A 24135-nucleotide genomic window follows, 5' to 3' on the forward strand; every position below is an offset into this window, starting at 1 on the left:
AGATTTTGGTCTGTCATTGTCTGAGAACCAGTTATCAGTTGCTACTTTTTTTACTTGAATGTGTAAATGTGTGGATGTCCGTGTCGTTTTATGAAAATAGGAAGCAAAGAATATGAAAATTTTTCTGAATCTGTAGTATCATATCAATTTCCATCCTTGATAGTGAATGATAATCATACTTATTTTGTGATGCCGTTGTGCATTTATAGAAATAAGTTGATCCTGAGAAGATAAATTTGTAAAGTTTAAGCAACATAGTGTTCTTAATCCTAGAAAAAGTTAGAAACAGAGCAGGTGATAATATGGGGAAGTGCAAGTGAATGTTTTAAAATAAATAGCAGTTGGATGACCTGGGATGTCAGAACTGGAGACAGGGGTGTGTGTTTGTCAATATATCCTTCATGTTTTACAGACTCCTAAGGGAATGAGGGAAGATACAATTTCACCTTTTCTGTGCCAAAACATTTTAATTATATCTTCTTCCAACTACAGCGGTTCAGTAACCAAGGAGCTGACATTGATGCATGTGTTGATAAAGCTGCAAACATTCAAAATGAGATTAACAAAGATTTTGAGCAAAGGGTGACAGCTAATTTTGCACAGTATTCTGCATCTAATTCAGGCCAGCGTAATAATAGAATATTTTATAACTTTTTTATTCAAAGGGACTTTTATGATGCATTTATGTTTGTAGATATCATTGTATTATACTAAAGAAATTATCTGTCTTATGGCTTAAAACTATTTGCATCTGTGTTGTAACACTGAAACATGAAAAGGTTATTATAAGTTTTTTTGTTTTTCTAACTCATGCTTCATCCTTGGAAATCTTTGCCTTATCTTAATTAACACTGAGCACACTACCTAACAAAGGTATAGAGATAGCAAACCAGTGTTTTCCTATTTTGCTTAGAATGCACTAATAAAATTGCCAATAAAAGTTATATGCAATTTATTTAATTAATACAACTGTAGATTCTTTATGTTTTTGAGCTTCTTTGAGCACATTTCAGTGTATTTCTTTTCTAATCTCTATTTTAAGGCAGCTGACAATCTTCTTTCACTTTTTTTTCTGTTCATGAAATTAATTTTCTTTCTTTCTTTCTTTCTTTCCTTCTTTCTTCTCTCTTTCCTTCTTTCTTTTTTCATCCACTCACTTCTCCATCTGCTTTCACTTTTGTTTGCTTGGGTCGTCTCTCATCCCAACTTGATAATGAGGAATGCAGTGTGACCCTGACCTCTATCAGCCCATGCATGACCTTCTGACTCTACCATATAACCTTTGACCTTCTCTTTGACAGCTTGATTAATTACCCTGTGTTATGATTTATGAGTAAGTGCTATGTAAAAATAATAGACAACAGGTGGTCCCCTGAAAACTTTTTGTGGCATGTTTTCTTTTACTGACTAACTTGATGAGCTATTTGAAGTTGGGAACTTAACTGGGATAAACTGTGTTGGTCCATATTATGGTATATTTTTTAATACCATGAAACATGGCATTAGAATCCAGGAAGCTATAAGTTGAAGTATGGTGCTGGTGAACATTTTACAAAATATTAGCAGGGTGTTGTTACCTAAATGCACGTGGAGAAGAAGCACAAAAGAGAGTCAAGTGACATTTTAGTTGTTTCAGTCCCAGGTCACGTCTTGAGAAAATTGCTGAAATAATGGAGGGGGCATTTTTCAAGCAGAGCTGCAGCTCCAACAGCTATGTTTACTTTAACGCTTCACTAGTGACTTCTGATTGGTTGTCATGACCTCATCTCACTGTTGGAACTAGGATGTTGCAACAGTGACATATACATACCCTCCTTGTGAAAAAGATGAGAATAAACACAACATACATCTTTCACAAAAGATGAATGAACAGTGGTTTGTCCATTTTAACCATGAGTAGATGCAGTATAGAGATAAAACACTTCAGGTTTCATTTCCCTTGATGAGCACCTATCTTCTTTCAAACAAAGCAGACAGAATGTTGAACTTGAAAAATATGATTGATAAATCTATGTAAGATGATCTCTTGCAGAACTTTCCCCAAAGACCAAAATAGGTGGTTCTGTAGGTCAAAGGATTCGACCGTGGCCCCTGACCTCTCTAGTCACATGTGACTTGCAGTATTGGCAGGTTAATATGCAGAGCTGAATACTTTCAGCTGACTTTTATTTAGCCAACCACAAGAGATCTGAAAAGATGCAGAATTTGTCTCTATTTTCCATTCTTTTTATAATTGGTAATTAATAGGTAAATTAACTTGGATGAATCTTCAGCTTTTTTCCTGGTATCATTTGTGATCAAATATAGTCTGGTTTCGGTCAGGCTTTTTAAAATTTATCTATTTGCACATTCTTATTGATAAGTACATTTCTGTACTGATTTAATTCTCTAGCAAGTTTTCCTCCTTGGTTCTTTGAATTTGGCATCACCTGTCTGTTTTAGACCTAACCCAAGACAATATTTGTTGATTGAATGATTAACTGTCATTTATAAATAAGTTCATTTAGAGATTCCAAAGCAAAGAAGGCCGGGGGTGGAGGCTGGGCATGCTTTTTCAATCACAGGAAGTACTTGTGCTGAATAAAATGCCATGTCTAGTAGTAAATTTTTGAGGATTTCTGATTAAGATTACATAGTTTAGACAGGTCTCACGTTGAACTACAATTATATATACAAAAATACAGAAAATGTAATGAAATGAATGAAATCTTACTTTTATCAATATCTATCCTCTTAATCAGCTTCTTGATCTACTAGACTGTGTGGTCAAACCTAAGAGTTAATTAACAACTTTATGTATGCTTTGTCTCTTGAAATATTGGATATTGGAATTGATTTGGGTAAATCATTGTAAAAGATGTCAGAAGTTTTGTTTATTTAGTTGTATAATGTTAGATAATCAGTTTTATCATGTTTGTTTACAGATAACAGAAGGGGTTTCTGTGTGTGTTTCAAATAGCCTAACTTTTCATCCTGTTCAAAATTTTGCAAGCTTAAGGAATAATTGAATATAAAAAGAATATTTCAACATAAAATATTTAAGATTCTAACCCTAAATTATGAACCATTCTGTCTTAGAGTAGCAGTGCACAGTTCTTTTATGATAATATATTAACTGCCTTATTTTATAGTGTACTTTTGTAGAATTTTGTAGACATATTCATTAAAGGACGTATTAGCAACTTTTTAATTTATTTTGTTCTGTACTTATTGAAGTACTGAGAAGAAAATTACTTTTTAAAATTGTATGTATTATGATTTTAAATATGTAAGTTTTATTTAAAAATGAAGCTTAACTGCTGATATTTTATTGCCTTGAATTTTTAGTTTATATATATATTATATATATGTATATATAATATATATATAAAATGATGGCATTCCAAAATCTTTTTACTTTACACAAGGAAGTTTTTTACATTGTTGTGAGAAAAGGGAGGAAGAAATGAAGTTTTACTATGTATCTGATGTTAGACCCAGTGTAGGTGGGGTTGTTTATTTTGTTGCACCTTCTCTTTCTTTCTCATTATAAAATGGTTATGAATGTTCTATGTGACTATTGTGTCACTTATATTATCAGTAACATTTTAGTTAAAAAACACTAGTTTTTTTACAGAGTGGTAATTGAATTTTCAACCAACACTTATTAATGAACATTCATTTCTGCAGAAAATGTTCCTGAATATTTCTTATTATTATTGTTAATTAAATTGGTTGTCTGAAATATCTAAAAGAGATTTTTCAAATAATTTAGGTATTCAAAGAGGAACATTCATTGTTGAAATCTCAATGATGAAATTTTTAATTTATTTATATAGTGATGATTTAAAAATAGAGTCTTTTTCTATTTTTGCTTCAGTGAAAAATTGACACTGTGCCTTTATAAAATTGAAAAAGTGAGTCATGTAATTTTCAGTCATGTAATCAATAACTTAGACAAATACTACTTCTTTCATGATTTGTGTGTGTCTTTTTTATACTTATCTAGATGGTGCATATCAAAATTTCAGAGTCTATTCAAAATGAAATAAGCACAATTTTTCAGCCTATAATTACTAAAAATTGAAGTAAAAAGTCAAGTCTGATATGAAAATATTTGTAATATTTAAGTTATGAATTAGTGTCATAGTTTTATAATTCTGGTGACTATAAACTTTGCTTAGAGTTGTCCTTTATTTGGAAGTCATTCATTGTGCAAAAATAGCGCATCCAGTATATCAATAATAAAGTCCAACTTTGTTATCTTTGGTTTGAAATTTTTGGTGTTATCTTTACAATGTAGTATAGCGTTATTTCCATCCTTAAGAATTGGAAGATTCTATTTGGGATTTCCTAACTCTGTCATGTGTGTGAGTATGAGAGGCGGTGTGTGTGTGTGCGCGCACGTGCGTGCGGGTGTGTGTGTGTGTGTGTGTATGTGTGTGTGTTTAAAGTTCAGTTCACTCAGAAAAGGCAGGGAGGAAACATGACAGGAGACCACTCACTCATGGTACAGAATCTAGTAAGGAGGCAATTTTCTTTTTGGCCTATGGTGACCTTTTTTGACTACGTTCCTTACACCAGAGACAGTGTACTGAATGCCTCTATTTCACCCTGTTTAGCAGAGTGCAACAGTATTCTTTAACTTACTTTTGGTGGGAGGAGAAGTTATAGCTGAAATTTGAGAAGGGCGTGAAAAGTTGTAAGAGGCACAAGGAAGGGGAACGTCTTCAAATGTGATTTTAATAACTAGTCAAGTGTGTCCAACTGTAGAAAATCACCAAGTGACAATCTGTCTACCTGACAGTGATCACAATGAATAACAAGACTTCTGAATAGCTATACAGATTAGAATAAAGCAGGACCAAATAAAATATCTTTTGTTGCTAAAACTTTTGACTTATCAGCTAAGAAACTTAAAAAAAAAAAAAAAACCTCTTGTGCTTTGAAGCAAAATGTTTAAATTAAGAAATTTGCAAAGCATTTATAAGCCCTTCATGAAAGAAGCATTTATGTTTATAAAAGCTTTATTTGAACATCTGTTGAAGAATGTGTGGTTTTGTTAATTATTTCATATATATTATTATTTAATATTCACATGTATAAGACTTGACAGCCCTAGCACTAAAATTAGAACTTCAGTGATCTTCAAAATTCCCAGTCATCCTTTTAGTCAATAATATCATCTGATGTAAGGTGAAAATTGAAAGAATCCAAGTGAAGTTTGTAAAGTACAAAATCAGCTATAGAAAGAGCCAGCCACATGCAGCAATATAGTGTATTTAGCATTAAGGTAATGGAATGAATGCTAACATTGGTTTCTTTTTACTCCCTTCAGTTTTTAAAAATCTTCCAGTTGGTTTGGCAAAAAAATAAATAAAATTTAAACTTCAAAGAGCATTCTATGGTAATAATTTTGAAAAACTATACTTTTTTGGTAATGACAGATGTTTTATGTTTTATGTTTTATTTTCTGCATCTCTTTTTTATCATAATACATCTTTAAGTTTGACCGTATGAGATTTTGCAACGACATAATGGGAACACCCACAATACAGAATTGAATAGAATAGACAGATATATAATAGCTTCAAAAAGTAGCAATGCACGTGCTTGTCACTGGTTATTGTTTATCCTTCTCTGTTTTTTCGTGGTTATATTGTCCCATCAGTTATAAATATCAAAAGTTTTCTTAATTATAACCATAGAAATGTTTGCCTGGTTAGAAATAAATCAGATAGGAGAACATGTTTTCCAAACTGAAAGAAAGCCTTCATAAGCTCAATAAACTACATTTTTAAACTTTGGAGCTTTAATTGTAGTTCCCTAGTAATATTTCTTAATAAAGAGAAATTATTATGGTAATTTCAGAAATGAAATTTTAAGATTAAAGAAGTGTTTGCATATATCATAATAAGGTATGGGTGTATTTTGTATAATTTGTCAAACCTGAAAGAAGTGAGTAAAAGCCAGGATGCACATGGGGACTATGTTTCTAGTAGTATAAATATGTGCATTTGTGGAATGTTAGATCACATTTACGGCTTTTAAATTAGATATTCTTTTTCTTGTTCAACAATGTTAAAAATGCTCATTAAAGAAAGGGCAATTGTAAAGAAAAATGCTAAAAAGTGTAGTTTGAATTGTTAACTTCAATTTCAGTGAGCTTGTTTTCACAAAATATGTATTATAAATATTAATGTGATTTGAAAGCATACTTTGGTCATTTATTTCATTCACTTTTAGGGCTCTGAGAGATCTGAATTTTTAATTTAATATTTATAATATTTATTTTGCAGTTATGTCTTTTTGTTCTTATAGATGTTATATACTTATTTACATATTTAATAAAAAGCTATTTCAAAGACTTTTCATTGAAAAACTTGAAACCATAATTTTTCCTAAAGAAATATTTTATTTTATATGCAACTACATTAAATTCATCAAATTTGGGGAACTTTATTAGGAATTGAAATGGATTCTAAGATTAACTTATGTTACATTCTTTCATTTCAAAACAGGAAGGATATGGAGTAATAGTGCTGAATCCCAATGAAAACTATATTGAAGTAGAAAAGCCGAAGATACATGTACAATCAACTTCTGATAGTGCAGATGAACCAGCAGAAAAAAAGGAAAGAAAAGATAAAGTCTCTAAAGAAACAAAGAAGCGGCGTGATTTCTATGAGAAGTATCGTAACCCTCAAAGAGAGAAAGAAATGATGCAATTGTATATCAGAGTGAGTGAGACGACTACTTTCCTTTTATTACCCCCTTTACTTTGTATATATTTTATTTCATATACAGTATTTTGTTTACTTTTTAGTAAACTTAATTGTTTAGATTTTAACCATTTGTATCCCATGTTTGTCTACTTGGAGGAAATATTTCGGTTTTTTATTGAAAATTACATAATAGGCCATTCTTATTTCATTGTGACATTTTATACAAGTGTCAGATGCAGTTGCTATTTCCTTTTGTGTCACATGCTCCTTCAAGGAAAATTCTCTAAAATAATTTTATCATCCTATGTGCAGAAGGAAGAAAACTGTCCAATCTAGCTTCCCAACATGCCATTTCTTTAAGGTATTATGCTGTTATGTTTTCCATAGGAAAGAGTATGTGTAGCCTAACAATTCTGAAACATATTATCTGCTGAATTAATAGCACACTGTTAAAAGTCTTTATCTGGGATGGTAACTTTTAACAGAGAATGATTTATTTTCATGTGAGCAACTATCCATCCATGGTGTCTAAGTCTAATTTCTGAAGGAAGATGGGGGAGGAAGAGTAATTAATATCTTAATAAATATTTAAGCTAAAATAGTTCGAGGATAGTGTAATGAGGGAATTTTTGTCTTTTGCTCTTTTCATCCCAGTGAGCCTTTGCACTTTGTAACACTAGCAGCATGAGATCGTTACTGCAGTGCTGCTCAAGGACATCTGATTCTGAGGGGACGCAAACAGTTGTGTTTGCACTTTGACATATTCTTCGTGATAGACATACTGTGCATTACATAAATGAGACAAATTTGGGCAATTTTTAAGGTCCTTATTATGGATACTAGAAGTTTATTTTTAAATAGTAAGTCACGTCAAAAATGCTACTGGGTGAGGTAAGATTGTAAATTAATAATGTTCTTCAAAAATGAACAACTCATAACATTTAAATATAGACAAATTAACACTTTATAAATTACACTGTAAGATACGAGTAAGATTTCAGAATATTCAACTTGAGCTATTTTTGCACTTAGTTTACAAGATCATTACTAAAATATTTTATCCAACCTTTGAGGGGAAATACGTTGCTTTGTAAATTTTTATTTTATTGTACTTGTAGTTCAAGACACGACTACTCTTCTTTTTGGATTTGCATTTCAGAAATGCAGTTGAGTTGAGTTGGGAAAGTAGACTGTAAATTCTTAAGATCGCCCCAACTGTGTCCTGACCAAGAATACCAAAAATACTTCATGGGATAAGTTAGACAGGAGTTAAACAGATTACAAAACTTGAATATTTGAAAATCATGTTAGCATTCAACAAATACTTATAATTACTAGATTTAGAGTCAGTTGTCATAATATAGTTACCCACCCTTCTTTTATGTCTGGCTCATGATGTCACCTCCTCCGTCAGTAGCCCTAAGCTTCCTACTGTGACCACCATCCATGACAAAGTTAAATTTTAAAAATTTTCCTCTGATATCCAGATTTCAAAATTGAGCTCTGTAAGATTCCTGAAATATACAAATGATAAAGACCATTCACTTGTCTATATGAAACTCAAAAAAAAAATGATTTGGAATGTTAAGGTTTTTATTCCTTCTTAAACAATTTCTCCTATTTATCTATGACTTGTACAGATTTAACGTGTATCTCAAACATCTGCCTCTGTATTTATTTCTTTCTATCTTGTCACCATGGCTTTGATTTTTTCTTTTGTTCTCTTGTATGTGTGTATTTTCTTTACCCTGTTTTTCACAATTGCTTCATTTATCCCTGCATCTATTTTTTTCTTACACCAAAGGAAAAAAATCTCTTTATGTTGCTTCATTAAGACGTGCTCTCTTTCCCTTTGTCTTTCTGAAATTCTTTTCTTTCCTTTGCAGTCCTTGTTTGTTGCATTTCTTTTTCTTATGTCTTTTTGCTTCTTTCTTGCTTGCCCCATTTCACTCATCAATTCAAGTTCCTATTCAAAGCACTAACAGATAAAAATAGACTCATGTACCTAACACAATTTTTTATGTGATAGTCTTAGTTAATGAAATGGTTGCTTTTTTAATAAACAGTTTTCTCTTAAAATTTTCTGGAATTGTGCAGAATAGCAGAGGTATGTTGAAACTTCAAACATACTTCTAGATAGTAAGTTTGAATTTTTAATGGGCAAGAGAAGAATGGATCCTGTGTGAAATATGTTACTTATTTGGTAATTTTGATCTACTCAAGAAATATCTTCTTTCCTATATATATCTTCAGATAGCAAATGTTTGCAAGATTGACTCAGAACATAGAGTATGATGGAGATAAATTAACTTTTATTCATATACTTCTCAATCATTTACATTTCAAATTCTCATCTGTTTCTTTTCAACAGCCTAATTTGGTAGGTGGATCAAATCATTTTATCCTTATTTTGTAGTTAATGAAATTGCTTCATATTATGTTTGTCTAGGATAAATAACTAATAAATGGAAAAGCCAAGTGTTAAAGCCAGGAATTATAATTACTGTAGATTCTTGATCCCTTTCTTCTTTATTACATTGTTATATCAGTTGAAAACAAAGTGTATATCTGAAATATGAAAATTAAACCTTATATGATAAAGGTATTAAGTGTTGTAGTAATATATGATGACAACAGAGGTGTTTATAAACAATATATATCCTCCCTTTATTAGATCATTTTACTACTCTGGATTTACAAAGGAGACTGAAGGTCAAAAGTGTTCAGTAATTTTCCCCAGGTTACATAGATCTTACTGTAAGCTGCATGAAGGCAGGTCTTTCTTTTATGCTGTTCAATGCTGTACCCTTTCAGCCTATATAGGAGCTTCCTAATAAAATTTATAGAATAGAGTCTTAACAATAGATTTTAAATAAGATGATGGAGCCAGTATTAAAATTCCAAACTTTTTTGGCCACAAGTTCTAAATTATTAAAACATAGTGCTTGATTCTCTGTGAGGAAACATTCAAGTATACCAGAACAAGCAACAAACCCTACGTTGTTGGGCTCCTACCCAATCCAGTGGCCAATATTTCATCCCCAAAATTAATCTAATTGGTTTCATGAATTAATCTACTCAGTATGTTGCATTAATTTATTTGGTACATTGATTGATCTATACATTTTTATCTGAATATATAAAAGTAGAATATCCTGTTTTCATTTTTAATTGGATCATTATAGTCTTATCAGGGTGAAAATGATGTTTTATTCTGACCTAATGCTATGTCTGTTTTACACATTTGCTCTACCCTCTACATAATTTGTGCTTTACGGAGTCTGTTACCCTGCCTGTATTCTTCCCCCATTCCAAATTCTACCCATGTTGTAGTGTTCAGCTGAAAATTCCTGGCACTAAGACACGTGGAAATAATTAGGACTATGCAACTTACGTGGAACTTGTCATGTGCTATATTGAGACATTGCTTGTCTTTTGTCTCATCATTTTATTAATATTTCCAATTTATCTTTTTTGCCCTTGCCCTAGATCTCCCTGTAATTCTGTAGATCTTTGCTCTACCTTTATATATGTTGGCATTGCATGTCAGTCCTTAACAACAGCAGATGTGAACAACTTTCTACAATAGTGTGAGCTTATCGCGGGAGAGCTGGAAACCGATACTAAACCAACTCAGTAGAATTTAATCTCCTGGAAGGAGCCTAAAGCAAGAAGCTTGGGCCTTGGTCTAGAGATACACAGAATAGGGACCTGAAACATAGGAATGAAACTTATTGGAGTATCTAACTGGGGGATAAGAAGGTGTTTGCTAAGGAAGAAGACCAGTTCATAGAACTTTATAGATTACAAACAGAATGTAGGCAAAGGGACTTTGATGCTGATGTGTGTGACATTCAGTTGGAACTACGTGAACATCTCTTGCCTAAGGAAAGCCTTAGTGGTGAACTGTGCTGATGGGAAGTAAAGAAGGATTCGACCCAACATGTAAAAGAAAACAAAAACAAAAACAGATGCTGAGGATGCATAGGGGGAAAGAGAGTTACATGGCCACAGCAAGAAAAGTCCAAATGTGTAAGAGACATTTACAGAACAGGAATCTTGGCAGAGACTGGCATTACACATTGAAGAACTCAAATATTTATGGATTGATCGCTTGTTGACATCCATCAAAAATCTTCTTCCTTTACATGTAAGATATTTGGTGGTGTCTAGTTTTCTGCCTGATTTTTTTAAGAATTCATTTGAATTTTTGCAGTTTTTTGGAAACAGCCAACTTGGATAAACTGAAGCTTTCTTCTAAAAAATATTTTTGATGTTCAGACTTGTGTATGTTTGCAATATTAATGAAGGCTGATAAATGTCATTCTGTCTTGTCTTCTGGCCTTTTTCTTGTCTGTACTGGCACCATGCCCCTGGAGTCATTTCAGCCTACTGTCGTAACAACTAAATTTAATTTATTTATATCACAAACAATGTTTAATCTCTAGAAATTTTTTATTTTCCAGTGTAAATTGAATGTTCCATATCAGAAATCTTGAGATCAAAAGGTGTTTTAGATATTGAAGATTTTCAGATTTGGGGATATTTGTATATACTTTTTTTTTTTTTTTTTTTTTTTAGGTACCGGGGATCAAACTCGGGTCCTTGCGCTTGCGCAGCAGGCAGCGAAACCACTGAGCCAAATCCCCGGCCCTTGTTTGTATATACTTTTAGCAGTTGAGCGTTCCTAATGCAAAAATCCAAAATCTGAGCTTCTTCAACAACAACTGACTGTATATCCAAATATTTGAATATTCCTTTTCCTTGATATTTAGTAAATAGCTAGTCTCCTTTCAACTTTATGCAAGTTTCTAGTTTACACAGGCAGACATAAAGCAGAAGCCAGGCCTAAAAGTTTAAGATTAGTAAAATACAATTTTATTTTACTTACTAAGTGAATATAAATAGAAATGACTAACTAGTGGATTATGTAGCACATTTCTGATGCATTAGTAGCAGAGGATGAGAGATCAAAGAACTTACTCTTTTATGTAGCAACTTTCCTTAACTATGAAATAATGTACTTGCTGGCATATATTATAGCTTATTAAGGGGATTGATTTGGTCTAGGCAATAAACATCATGTCAGACATGCCTGGCAGGAAAACCTGCTTAATATGTTTTGTAATAAGATGGAATTTTTTGTTCTCGAAAACATCTGCCAACTGAATTCAGGAGTGAAGACAGAAAATGTCATCAATTTAGTGGTAACTCTATAAATTTAGTTTGTTTCTGAGCAACACGTATCAAGACACACAAAATTCTCAGTGTTATTCACCACTGGTTATAGTACTCTGTAAAATGATGAAACAAAAACATTTTATTTTTATATATTGTGTTAATTAATTCATAATGAATTTTAATATTTCAACTGATAAAATTCTAACAAGCATCTTGCCAACAGATCATTTTTTAAAGCATCTGTTTTTTAATGTGTTGGGTTGAGAACTGAGTCAAATGGCTAAATATGTACATATATTCCTTAAAAAAGCATATTTCTACCTCCATAACTATGGATACACTATTTTTTTTCCCTTGGACCACCAGGGGCTGCTGCTGTTCATATCGGATTTTGCTTTTCTTAGAAGCTGAGTATGTTAAACACACTACATCTTTATCTTCTTTTCTTTTGTAGCCTAAAAATCTTTTAAAATTTAACTGGGGAGCCAGGGGTTAGGCTAGTAATTTAATAATCAATATAAAAACTTATATTAATATTGTAAACTTTTTCTGCATTCCAAAGCATTTCTATTTTTCCAAATCAACTTAAAATCTGTAGACATTGAAGGTAGATTGTGGTAATAACTATTTTTACTTTTTGTTTCCAGTGTATTAATAACATTCAAAATCATAGCATTGCAGTGATAGTGTAGAGATGAGATTAAGCGCAGGTTCCGATAGACCTGAGTATAAATTCTACCTCTTTTACCTAATGCAGTGTGACTTGAATTCCCAACGCCTCACTATTTTGTCTGGAAAATGGAACGATAATAATTTATGTAAAGTAAATATAGTATCAGTCTTGAGGCTTTAGGGCCAATAAATAACATGTCTTAAGATGAGAATCAATTGAGAAAGTATCCAGCTCTGAAGAACCGAGGTCTTTGTGCCTTTTGGTACCTTTCTGAGAACAGCAACCTGTTCTCCAGTTTTCTGACACCAACTGTCCAACAATTCTGTTCAGTTCAATTCTGCCATTATTTACCTGGCGTTAGTGTCAGATCCCACAAATTGAAAGATTCAGTCCCACAAAACTATCCTCACTTCAGAAACCAGTCACAATTCTCAAGGTGGCCACCCATACTTCCATTTGACTGAATGTAAATCCCACAATGCCCCTCAGACTCAGTTACTTGCAAAAATGGCTCACAGAGCTCAGGAAAATACTTAGCTGTACTGGTTTATCATAGGAGTGCAACCCTGGAACAAGCAGATGGGAGAGGCATAGCACCGTGTAGGTAGGAACAGGCCTCTGAGCTTGTGTGCCCTTGGGGAGGCCCCTTACTGGCCCCACCTCAGTGCCTTCTCTAAGCCAGAGGCTCTCTGCTTCTCAAGCTCGGTGGCTGAGGCTAAAGTTCCTACCATGTAAGCTGACCAGCTGCATCCCCAGGCTGTCTAGGGTTCTCGTGCTAAATCACCTTCTTACCCTAAAATCAGGAATGAAAGAGCATTGCTATAATTAACAAAAGACCCTCCTGCCTCTCAAAATTCCAGAGATTTTTAAGGAGCTCTGTTCCTGGAATGAGGGACAAAGACCAAATATATTTTTATATCATGCCACAACATTATGCCAAAAATAGTACTGTGCTCCTTACTTTGAAACTCTGTGTATATTATTACATAGGAATCAGAAAAAAGGAAAGAAAACATCAGTTTTATCAATTAATATGGTTCAACTAAAAAATTTGACTTTGCTCTGTGGCTAGCAGACTTCCTGATACATTCCCTCTGAGGTGAATTTCCCCTTCCCCCTTCTGGCAAAGCAATAGTGGAAAGCATGCTGGAAGGCATCCTCCCTTCAAGCACACTTGAAAGAAGCCCGGAAGGGCAAGGCTGAAGGAGGTCAGCATCCTCTCCCCAGTGTGCCCTTTACAGAAGTCCCTCCTCTTTGGGGAAAGAAAGAACAAGGGGCAAGGAGAGAGACCAGGAATCTTACTCTGTCAGGGTGCCTCTTTCGAGGAAGCCAGAAGAGGAGTTGTTACCACCTGACCAGAGTCCCTAATAACATCATTATTGTCATTACTGGCCTTTTCTAACAACTCAAAAAATGAACATTAAAATATAATCAGTAACTATTCACTAAAGCATATGTTACTTTCTTTTCTTTTCTTTTTCTTTTTTTTTTTTTGGTACTGGGGATAGAACTCAGGACCTCGCACTTGTGAGGCAGGTGCAGTGGGTGCCACTGAGCTAGATCCCCAACCCTGTTACTTTCTTCATCTTAAGGTTTTCGTTAAACTGCCATCAAGTCTGATTACAAAGTAGCCACAGGGTCATTTAATTTGAAAGCATGAAAAGGGCCATAATTCTGTTTTAAATCATCAGATATTAATTTTTGTATTTTTGTGTTTCATGCTTTCAAGCCCTAATAAACAAAATTTTAAATAAAGATTTGATAAATGAATGAATGCATGAATATTAATTCCTTGCATGAGCCTACAAAACAAGAGACACACATTTCTCTATAAATTTACTTTTTGATATCCAATAGCTTGAGATTGAAAGAACAGTTAGACTATGTATATCATGAACTAAAAATGTGCCAGTACCCAGGAAATTACTACATTGTGCTGTAACCTCAACTGCTCTTATTAAGTGTCCTAAGCATTCTTTAGGTTTGGCAAAACAAGCCTAAAATGAAGAATTGGAAATTAGTAAATGAATGGGATTTTTAGATTCATAATAGAAATTATGATAAAGAACAAAATCCTGAGTTTGTGGGTGGTGGACATTGACCAGTATTGAGTGGGGCTCTGTCAAAAATAGGATACATGAGTGACAAGAATAAGAACCTCTAAATTGAAGAGATTCATGCTATAATTTTTGCAGTACTGGAGATTAACCCAGGGCATTTGCACTGAGCTACATCCCCAACCCTTTTCTTCCGTTTTTATTTTTTTTTTTATTCACTAAGTTGCTAAATGGTTTAGGCTGGGCTCTGACTTGTGATCCTCCTGCCCCAGCCTCCCAGAGCACTGAGATTCCAGGTGTGTGCCACCATGCCTGGCAGTATGCCACAGTCTTAATTCTGTTACTTACCGCCTGTGATTTTAGCCAAGTCATCACTCCTCTTTGTTTCAGTTTCTTTGTCTACAAAATAAGGATAATCTCATCTATTAGACTTTGTAAGCAGCAATGAGGTCATTGATGTATATGAAACAACCAGTGGGATAGCTATGATTCAATGCAGTGCATTCCTATTTCCTTTCTCCCCCCTCCTTCCCCTTCCCCTTCAGAAACATGGGAAGAATTATGGAGTAATGAGGTCTTCCTGTTGGTTTATAATCGATGATTCTCACACATTTGGTCTTAGAACCAAAGATGCTTAGCATTACAGGTTCAAACACTATTATATGCTTAAGCATTATTATTAAGGTCATAAAAGGGTTTTTATTTATACATCTACTGATGTTTACCATAAGAAGAATTAAAATCACAGAAATTTTAAGCATTTACTTTAAAGTAGTAATAATAAACCCATAATATAATGACATAAAACATTTTATGAGAAATAATTATATTTTTAAAAAACACATAGCGCTGTGCTATTTTTGAAAATCTCTTCAATATCTGGCTTAATAGAAAACAGCTAATTCTTACATCTGTTTTTGTATTCACTGTCACATGTTACGCTGTCTTCATTGATAAATATGAAGAAAATTTGGCCTCAAATATATATGGATTTGTAAAAGACCATGTTAGTAGCTTTTTCAGATAATTGTGTATATTCTTTCATGCTACACCAACACTCAATAAAATGTAGTTTCTTGAAGATTAGTTGCTGAGTGCAATCTAAAACACATCTCATACTCTCATGAAAATCCATTGGTCTAAGTTGTACTTTGAATGGATCTTTAACTGAGTAATTTTGTAACATCATTTATTGGTCATTTGGCATCATTTCACTGAGTTATGCAGGTCTTCCAAATGTTGAGATGCTCAGTTACATAGAATAAAAAGTGCCTGTCCACTATTATTATTGCCAATCTCATCAGAAGTTTTAAGAATTAAAAAAAGACCAAACTTGCCAAGAAGGATTCATTTTCTAAAATTTTAACTTTTTGAACAAAGTCCAGTTTTAGCACTTTACAAATACTATCAGTTGTTTTCCTTGAACTGTTAACCTTACTTTGTTCATTTTCAAGAAAATATCTCCTAAATATCCAAATCTAAATAATTATAGATTTTCTATTAGTCTTATAGGTAAAAATGCTGTTCCATTAAAAAAAATGACTATTTTAGCTCAAAATTCATTCAAGAGTACAACTATTTTTCCTCCAAACAGCTATCATAACATAGTTTTGTGTGCAGATGCTCTATGTAAACCTTCATTACATTACTCAGAATATTAAACATGTATCCAAGAGCTGAGATATAATAAACATAATTTTTACCACTTCATCTTTCTTTAAGTGAGGTTGGCTTATTTCCCCTTTATTTGCCTGTGAAGAATATGAATATTGGTACAGGTTTGTATCACTGCATTCATGTGTACTAAGTCACGGGCAATTTTATCTTTCATTGCTTTTTAACCAGTAATGCAAATGCCAACACAACAAACAAGACAATGTCCTAGTATTACAGTGAAATAATTTTGAACTGGCAGACCCCCAGAAGTTTGTGGATTACATTTCTACAAGTACTAGTCTCTTTTCTAAAAGTGTAAATAAGGATCAAAATGTATAATTGATAATGTGAAATAGGAAGAAAAGGTCTAAAGGAGTAGGGGAAGTGGGAGGGGTAGGGGAAAGGAAAGAAGGAACAAGAAAAAATAGGAGAAAAGGAAAAAATGGAAACAAAGTCTTTGTAAATAGGGAGGGGTGGAGGGTTAAAGGGAGGGTAGGGGAAGGGGGAAAAAATAAGAACCAAGATACATCATGTAAGGGCACAAGATCCCAATGATGAATGTAACCGTATTGTATACCCAAAATGTACCAATAAACTTAATGGAGAATTAAAAAAAAAAAAGAAATGAGCTCATATGACTAAAATAAGAACCATATTTCTGTTGCTGTGTTCAGCAATGCAAAACTAGATCAATTATATGCACAGCTATGCAAACTGAAATAGAGCGCTGGAGCAGGACAGAACTGGTTAACTGAGGCAGTGCACCTGCCCAGGTTCACTACACAGACTGCTTCACCTGCTGTGCATCCCATCGCCACTCTTTATTGAAACCAAAATGTCAGTCCACACTGACCAGGCCAGTGAAATTTAAGGATTCAGAATTTATTTTCTACTCCTCCCCTCTCAACAGAAGAAGGTCCTGGAGAATCACATGCGTATTTGGGTTTTTTAGCAACTACGGTTTTCATTCCTTCTCTTCTCTCTAACAGGGGTGACCACTTGCTTCCTATGAGAACCTCCAGTACCAGGCCTGCTCTCCATCTGGGTTCTAATTTTCTACTAACCCTTTACTGGTGCTGCCTCCCTGCTTTAAGTTTAACTTGCCCTGATTAGACTGATTCTTTAGTGATTAGGAGCTGGGCACTGGTGTCTGGTATAGGTCTGGTTCAGGTGAAGTTCTGCTAACTACAGCACTGTGACTACAGGCAAATCTCTTAACCAGTCTAGTTCTCCAAGTCAGCTTCCTCTTGTTTCTTGTCAAAGGTAACATCTGATATTTACTGTCAAAAATACAGTTAGACTGACCATGCCTCTGTTTGATTTGTTTTTGTTCTTACGAATGCCGACCATTTCCTGGACTCCTAGAACTTCTACTCTGTTTCTAGGAAGAAGGAGCAATTTAAGACCTTTTGTCTCCAAATTCTTCCCCTCTAGCTGGGGGTCTTGAACCTCTGTTTATCAAGTTAGGAATAGTTGTTTGTTTGTGTCACCCTCACAGTAGTCTCCTGTGTTACCCAGACTTTATGGATATGTAAAATGAGACTCAGAGATGTAAATGGATTCATAGTTATATACCTAATAGCAACTAAACCAGGGTTTGAGCCCAAGACCGTACGACACTGCGGTAATATTTTCTGCAAACGGTTCACTAAGGTTTTGTAGTTACACCGTATAGATATAGATATATAGATACATATATATAGAGAGAGATCGATCTTTGTTGTTTGTAAAGGAATTTGCTGCAATAAAAAACAGTATTCACCACAGTACAATGGTTAAAAGACTATTGTTAGAGTGTCACAGTTTGTAGATATCTTAGAATCTTGGACCCACATTTTTCTCTCCTCAGGAGTAAGAGATACTTCCTTAAACATTATTGTTGCCCAAGTCCCAAACTGTTCCCCTGGTTATGTGAGGTGCTTGACAGCCAAGAAGTTTGAAGTTACTAGAGGTGAAGATGAGTGAAAGCCTGTATCACTTTTATATTGTTGACTCAAAAATGCTTTGTTTACTTCAGGTGATCTCTTATTATCTCACCCTGGTTTCAGTGTATCTTTAGATAAGTCCCCCTGTTTTCTGCATGGAGTGCCCTGTGGGCAGTCACAGGGCTCACTCAGGCACACTGTGACTTTGTCAGTGCATGGAAGCACTTTTGCATGCAGCCCTTGTGTTGGCCTAACAGACATGTAACTTGTTCATGCAGTGACCTGAGTGTGTCATTTCAGTTTGCACATTTGTAAACATTAGAAAATTGTACGTTTAGATTTGTTTGAAGCCTGAAATTACAGTTTAAAATACTGTCAATTTCATGTCATAATTTTAACTTCATTCTCAGTATTTTTTCATTAATACTAAAGAAAAATATTGGGTTTTTTTCCCTTGAAAAATAATGGAGTATACAGTGTAGTTAATAGCTCATTTAAGGAACCAATTTAAGGGGGAAGTTAAGTCCTGAATATTAATCTTAGTGGCATCAAGCAAAATATTCCCTAATTTCTGTCTGTCCATAATTCTTATATCTGGTTTTGTTTTCCTAAAAGCTTTCATACAGTTTACTTACAATTGTGTGATAATTGTGTCTGTATGAAATTTGAGAAAATCCCTCTCTTCCCAGAGGCAATAAGAATTATAGACTCCTATCATTCAGATTACCATTGTACATAATAATTCTAAAGGAAGTTGATATTTTTAAATTCATTATTTTTTTCTTTAAAGACTTTTAAATATTCTAGGCCAAACTTTTATATTTTTATGTATGAAGCAGTAATAAATTACACTCTAACCTACTACATTAAAGATTTAACATTAAAATTAGAATTTTATACCCATAAATTAAGTAAATTGTTAGGATTAAAGTCTCTTGGGGTTATTAAAAAGAGGAACTTATATATTTTTGTCATGTTTCTGTTCTAAATGTTTGGCAATGAGGGATATTGAATGTCTGCAATTCATTCAGTCCACATTTGTTTTCTGTTTTGTATAAAGGCCATGTTTAGGAAGAACATTATTATAGTAGGATTCTACCAGAATAGGATGCCAAAAAATAATATCTAAAACTTGGTAGGCATTTTTTAGACATTCTAAGTCCATCCTCTTCATTTGTAGATGTAGATAATGAAATGTAGATTAAGAGAAATTATAATAACTTGAAGGTTGCCCTGTTGCTAGTCCTAAAGTTGGTACTTGGTCCTGCAGTTTCAGTTTACCATTCTGCTTATTGGTAGTTGGCAGAGCAATGTTTTTGCTTTCTATTTGTTTTCTGAAGTGGCTTTTAGTTTGGCCTTTATCTCAGTAGCTAAGGTGTGTGTGTGTGTGTGTGTGTGTGTGTGTGTGTGTGTATCTGTGTATCTGCAGGCAGGGAAAAGATAATAACTCATTCAGTAACTTAGGCTTGAACCTAAAAGTTAGTTTAAAACACTATTCCTTACATATCTATTTTAAGATTTAAAAGGAAGAATATATAAGTTTGAAAAATTTGGTACCTTATATGTAAATTGTGACCTTAACTATCTTCCACTCCTCATGTTCTTTAGTTTGATTTCACACAGGAGAGTGAAAACCTATTCAGAAATTCTTGTACTGACTGCATCTGTAATCATGCCATCAGAGAAAGGGCTGTTTGTGTGTATGTATCTCAGTCAATTGAAAATTACTTGGATTATCCTCGTTTATTAATTCTAAAACCTTGTATCACATTTTGGTGGCTGTGAATTTGGGCTGAATCTTAAAAATTAATGGCATAGCATAGATTATTTGCCAATAATTATTTTCTCTTAAAAATACATATAATAGTAGTGCCTTTTAGAACTGATAATATTTTAGCATGACATGGTGGCACACATCTATAATCCTAGCATTCCAGAGACTGAGGCAGGAGGATCACTCAAAGTTAAAAGCCAGCCTAGACTACATAGCAAGATCCTGTGTCAATAAAATTAAAATTTTTAAATTTTATAAATAGAACTGATAACATTTTAGATGTGTGAAATACAAGACAGGGCTGCCTTGCTGCCTTCCTCTAAGAGGACATTAATTCTTATCTGGCACCCACTAGAGTTGTACAGCATTTATACTATGCGTCCTTGTGGGTGGCCCTCGTAGAGATGATGTAGAGGTGGCTTCTTTTTCCTACATTTTACCCCATATTTGATTTCTCAAGTTATATAAATAGCACCTGACTTGTTTAACAAGTAATGATCCTTGTGTAAATGTTTGTTTATACACCATTGTAGTCACCTGTGTTCATTAATTTGCCAAAGCAGATTGAGAGCAGATTTGATTTGTTTGCAGCACTAGATGTTGTAGCATTAAAAAGAGATCTTTAGATGATAGGTCTAGAGGTAATCCAGTGACTAAAGGATTGGATTAGAGATATTAGCCTTAAATGCACCAACTGTTTGCATAATGTCTTTTACTTTTAAATTTTCTTTTGGCATTTTCAAGATACAGAAATAACTGTTAGTATGATAGACATAAACTATCAGTTATAGTTTGCATTCTGTTAGTACACTTTCATTGATTTTGTACAGTATCCCAGTTGGTGGATATTAAAGGTCTTGAAATTGAAAATATGTATCATAGTCAGTGGGACATGTTGAAATAGATGTCTACATAATTGAATTCCATTAAACAGTTCTTGTAAAATATTAAACCAGCTCTTCGTGCAATACAGAGACAGAAAACAGCAGAATTCCCTTTCTCCGGGAGCTCACAATCACATGGAGAAGAAATATTCATAAGCAACTCTGATATTAGTGGTTGTGGTAGGTATTTTGACACAGTTTATATCTTATGTTGTAAGACATGAGTAAGGGAAAATTTATTTTTTGGTGGTGAATTGAAAAGTCCTTTTACAACTATTAATGTATCATTAGTAATAAAAGTCTGATATTTAGAGACCCATTATAGACCACATTGGATTGTAAAATTTCAAAATTATACATTTTTTTTACTAAATACAACATATTGCAATGAGAGCTTCAAATTTTATGCAACTTTTTGTATAATTCTTTACATAATGTTATATAACATGATTTTTGGTTAAGTGTTTTAAAGCGCTTCAGAATTTGGCAACTAGAAGGAATTAATTTGGTGGATGTTTTTGACACATTCTGAAAACTGTAATATTTCCATTCCCATTAATGCAATGGTATTTATTCAGGATGCTTAGAATTGTTTGCCCCTACTTTTAGCTCAAGTGAGGGTAATCAAACATATATGGAGCATTTAAAAACTGCTAGAAAGGCCGGGGATTTAGCTCAGTGGTGCCACTGCCTGCCTCGCAAGCACAAGGACTCGAGTTCGATCCCTGGTAACAAAAAAATAAAATAAAGTAAAAACTGCTGGAACCATTAATTTACGTCCCTTAGCTAATTTCCTCTCCTTTGCTTTCACGTCATCCACCAAATAATCGGTAGCATATTTACTTTACAGCACTCGGGGTTTAGAAGTAATGCAGTCATAATGGCACCTAGCCTTTGAATAATGTTTCATAGATCATAAAAGATTTTCCATTTTAGCCTTTGATAAAAAGACTAGTTTTTATTAAAAACACTTTCATTTAGTTTTTTTCACATTTTCTTAGTTGCTAATTATGTTATTCTTAGTCTTTCTTCTGTGCATTTAAAGGTATTTTTATTGGGAGAGTCTAAGTTTTTTGAGTTTTTAGTTATTCTAGCTATTAGTCCTCTGTAGAATAGCTGGCAAAACTTTTTCCCATTCTCTAGGTTGTCACTTCACTCTGTTGGTTGTTTGCTTTGCTGTACAGAAGCTTTTTAATTTGATATGATCCCATTTGTTGATTCTTCGTACTATTTCTTTCTGGTTTTTTTCATAATGGGGATTGAACTCAGGACCTTGCACTTGGAAGGCAGGCATGATGGCACTGAGCTAAATCCCCAGCCCTCTAGGTACTATTTCTTGTGCCTCTGGGTTGTATTCAGAAAGTCCTTGCTTATGCCCATGCCTTCGAGAGTTTTACCTATTTTATCCCCCAAATAAAAGACACAATCAAAAAATGGGCAATTGAAATGAATGGACACTTCTAAGAAGTACAAATGGCCAATAAGTACGTGAAAAAAAAACATGTAGTATACCTTGTGTTTAGAGAAACGCAAGGTAAAACAACATTGAGATTCCATATTACTCCAGAAAGAATAGCTATTACTAAAAAATAAAATAATAATAAATACTGGTGGGGCTGCAAGGAATAAGGATTCTTTCCACATATCTGGTGATATAAACTGGTACAAACATTATGGAAATCAGTATGGAGATTCCTCAAAAAACTGAAGCTAGAAATTCCATTTGATTCAGCTATTCCCTTTTAGATTTCTTCCCAAAAGAGATAAAGATATCATATTACAATGATGCGTGCATAGCCATGTTTATTCACAATAGCTAAATATTGGAAGCTGTATAGGCTCATGAACAGATGCGTGGATAAAGAAAATGTGGCATTTATACATATTGGAGTACTGTTCTGCCATAAAGAAGGATAAATTCGAGTCATTTGTAGGAAAATGGATGCACCTTACGACAGTAATGTTAAGTGAAATAAATAAGACATACAAGCTTAAATATGGCATATTTTGTCTTATCTAGGAAACTCAAAATGTAAAGAGCAAAATAAAAGACAATACTAGATAGGGAAATCTTTTCAAATGTGAAAGGGATCCAGGAAGAAGGTGGGAGGATTGGGAGGAAAGGAAAGAAAAGGGAATTAAGATGTGTTATGTACATGTACCAACTCCACAGGAGGAATGGAATCATTATGTACAGCAAACATACACTAGCAAAAAATAAAAACTGAAAAAAATAAAATAGTTTTGTTTTTTGCAAAAATGCTAAGCAAGCAACTTTTTCTCGAAAGATTAAAATAATGATGAAATTAGCTTCATGGGAGTCTGTTTAGGTCTTGCTCTGGTTGCAAATGATTGTGAACTGTTATAGTATGTTACATAATATCATTTTCATAGGGAATATTCTGAGAAGATTTCTTTTTTTATTTTATTGGTACATTTAAGGTATACAATATAATGACATTCATCATTGGAAATTTGTACCTTTACATAGTCCATCTTGGTTCTTACTTTTTCCCCATTCCCCTGCCCTTCCTTCAATCCCTCCACCCCTCCCTATTTACAAAGACTTTCTTTCCATCTTTTTCTTTCCTCATATTTATTTACTTTCCCTTCTTTCCTCTCCCCAACCTCTCTGACTTCCCCTTCCCCTTTGCACCTTTTCTTCCTATTTCACATTATCTATTATCCCTTTTGATCCTTATTTACACTTTCAGTTTCTCACACCATATAAACTACTTGGCATTTACACATGTGTATCCTATTTATTTCACTTAGGAATATCGCCTCAATGTGTATCCATTTGGCTATAAATAACTCTAGTTTCTCATTCTTTATGGTTGAGTAGTACTCTATTTTATTTTTTTTAAAACCCACATTTTCTTTATTCAGTCTCCAGTTGATGGGCATTTGGGCTGTTTCCAAGTTTTAGCTATTGCATATGTGCTACTATGAACATAAGTGCACATACATTGCTGTTGTATGATTCTTTTAATTCTTTGGGGAAGATACCCAGTAGGGAAATAACTGGGTCAAATGGGACCTCTAATCCTAGTTCTTTCAGGTATCTCCATACTGATTGCCACAGTGGTTGCACCAGTCTACACTCCCACCAACAGTGGAGCAGGGTTCCTTTTTCCTCATAGCCCCGTGAGCATTTGTTATTGGTTGATTTCATGATAGCAGCCATTCTTTCTGGAGTGAGGTGGAATCTCAGCGTTGTTTTCATTTGTACCTCTCGAATGATCAGTGATGTTGAACATTTTTTCATGTGTTTATTTGCT

At 33.8% G+C, this 24135-nt stretch overlaps 1 protein-coding gene across 14 annotated transcripts in view; it reads left to right on the forward strand.

The window, feature by feature from the left end:
- Positions 1-24135, forward strand: part of Arb2a (ARB2 cotranscriptional regulator A) — a 437422-nt gene that overhangs the window by 181980 nt on the left and 231307 nt on the right. For all 14 annotated transcript variants that reach the window (XM_087180725.1, XM_013071100.3, XM_013071103.3 and 11 more), the window contains one exon: positions 6501-6719. In XM_087180725.1, coding sequence (XP_087036851.1) covers positions 6501-6719 — 219 coding nt within the window. The remainder of the gene's footprint in view (positions 1-6500; positions 6720-24135) is intronic.

This window comes from Heterocephalus glaber, unplaced genomic scaffold, assembly GCF_053883595.1.
Source record: "Heterocephalus glaber isolate CG9 unplaced genomic scaffold, H.glaber_assembly_v1.0 deba00001465, whole genome shotgun sequence".
NCBI classification, from domain to species: Eukaryota; Metazoa; Chordata; class Mammalia; order Rodentia; family Bathyergidae; genus Heterocephalus; species Heterocephalus glaber.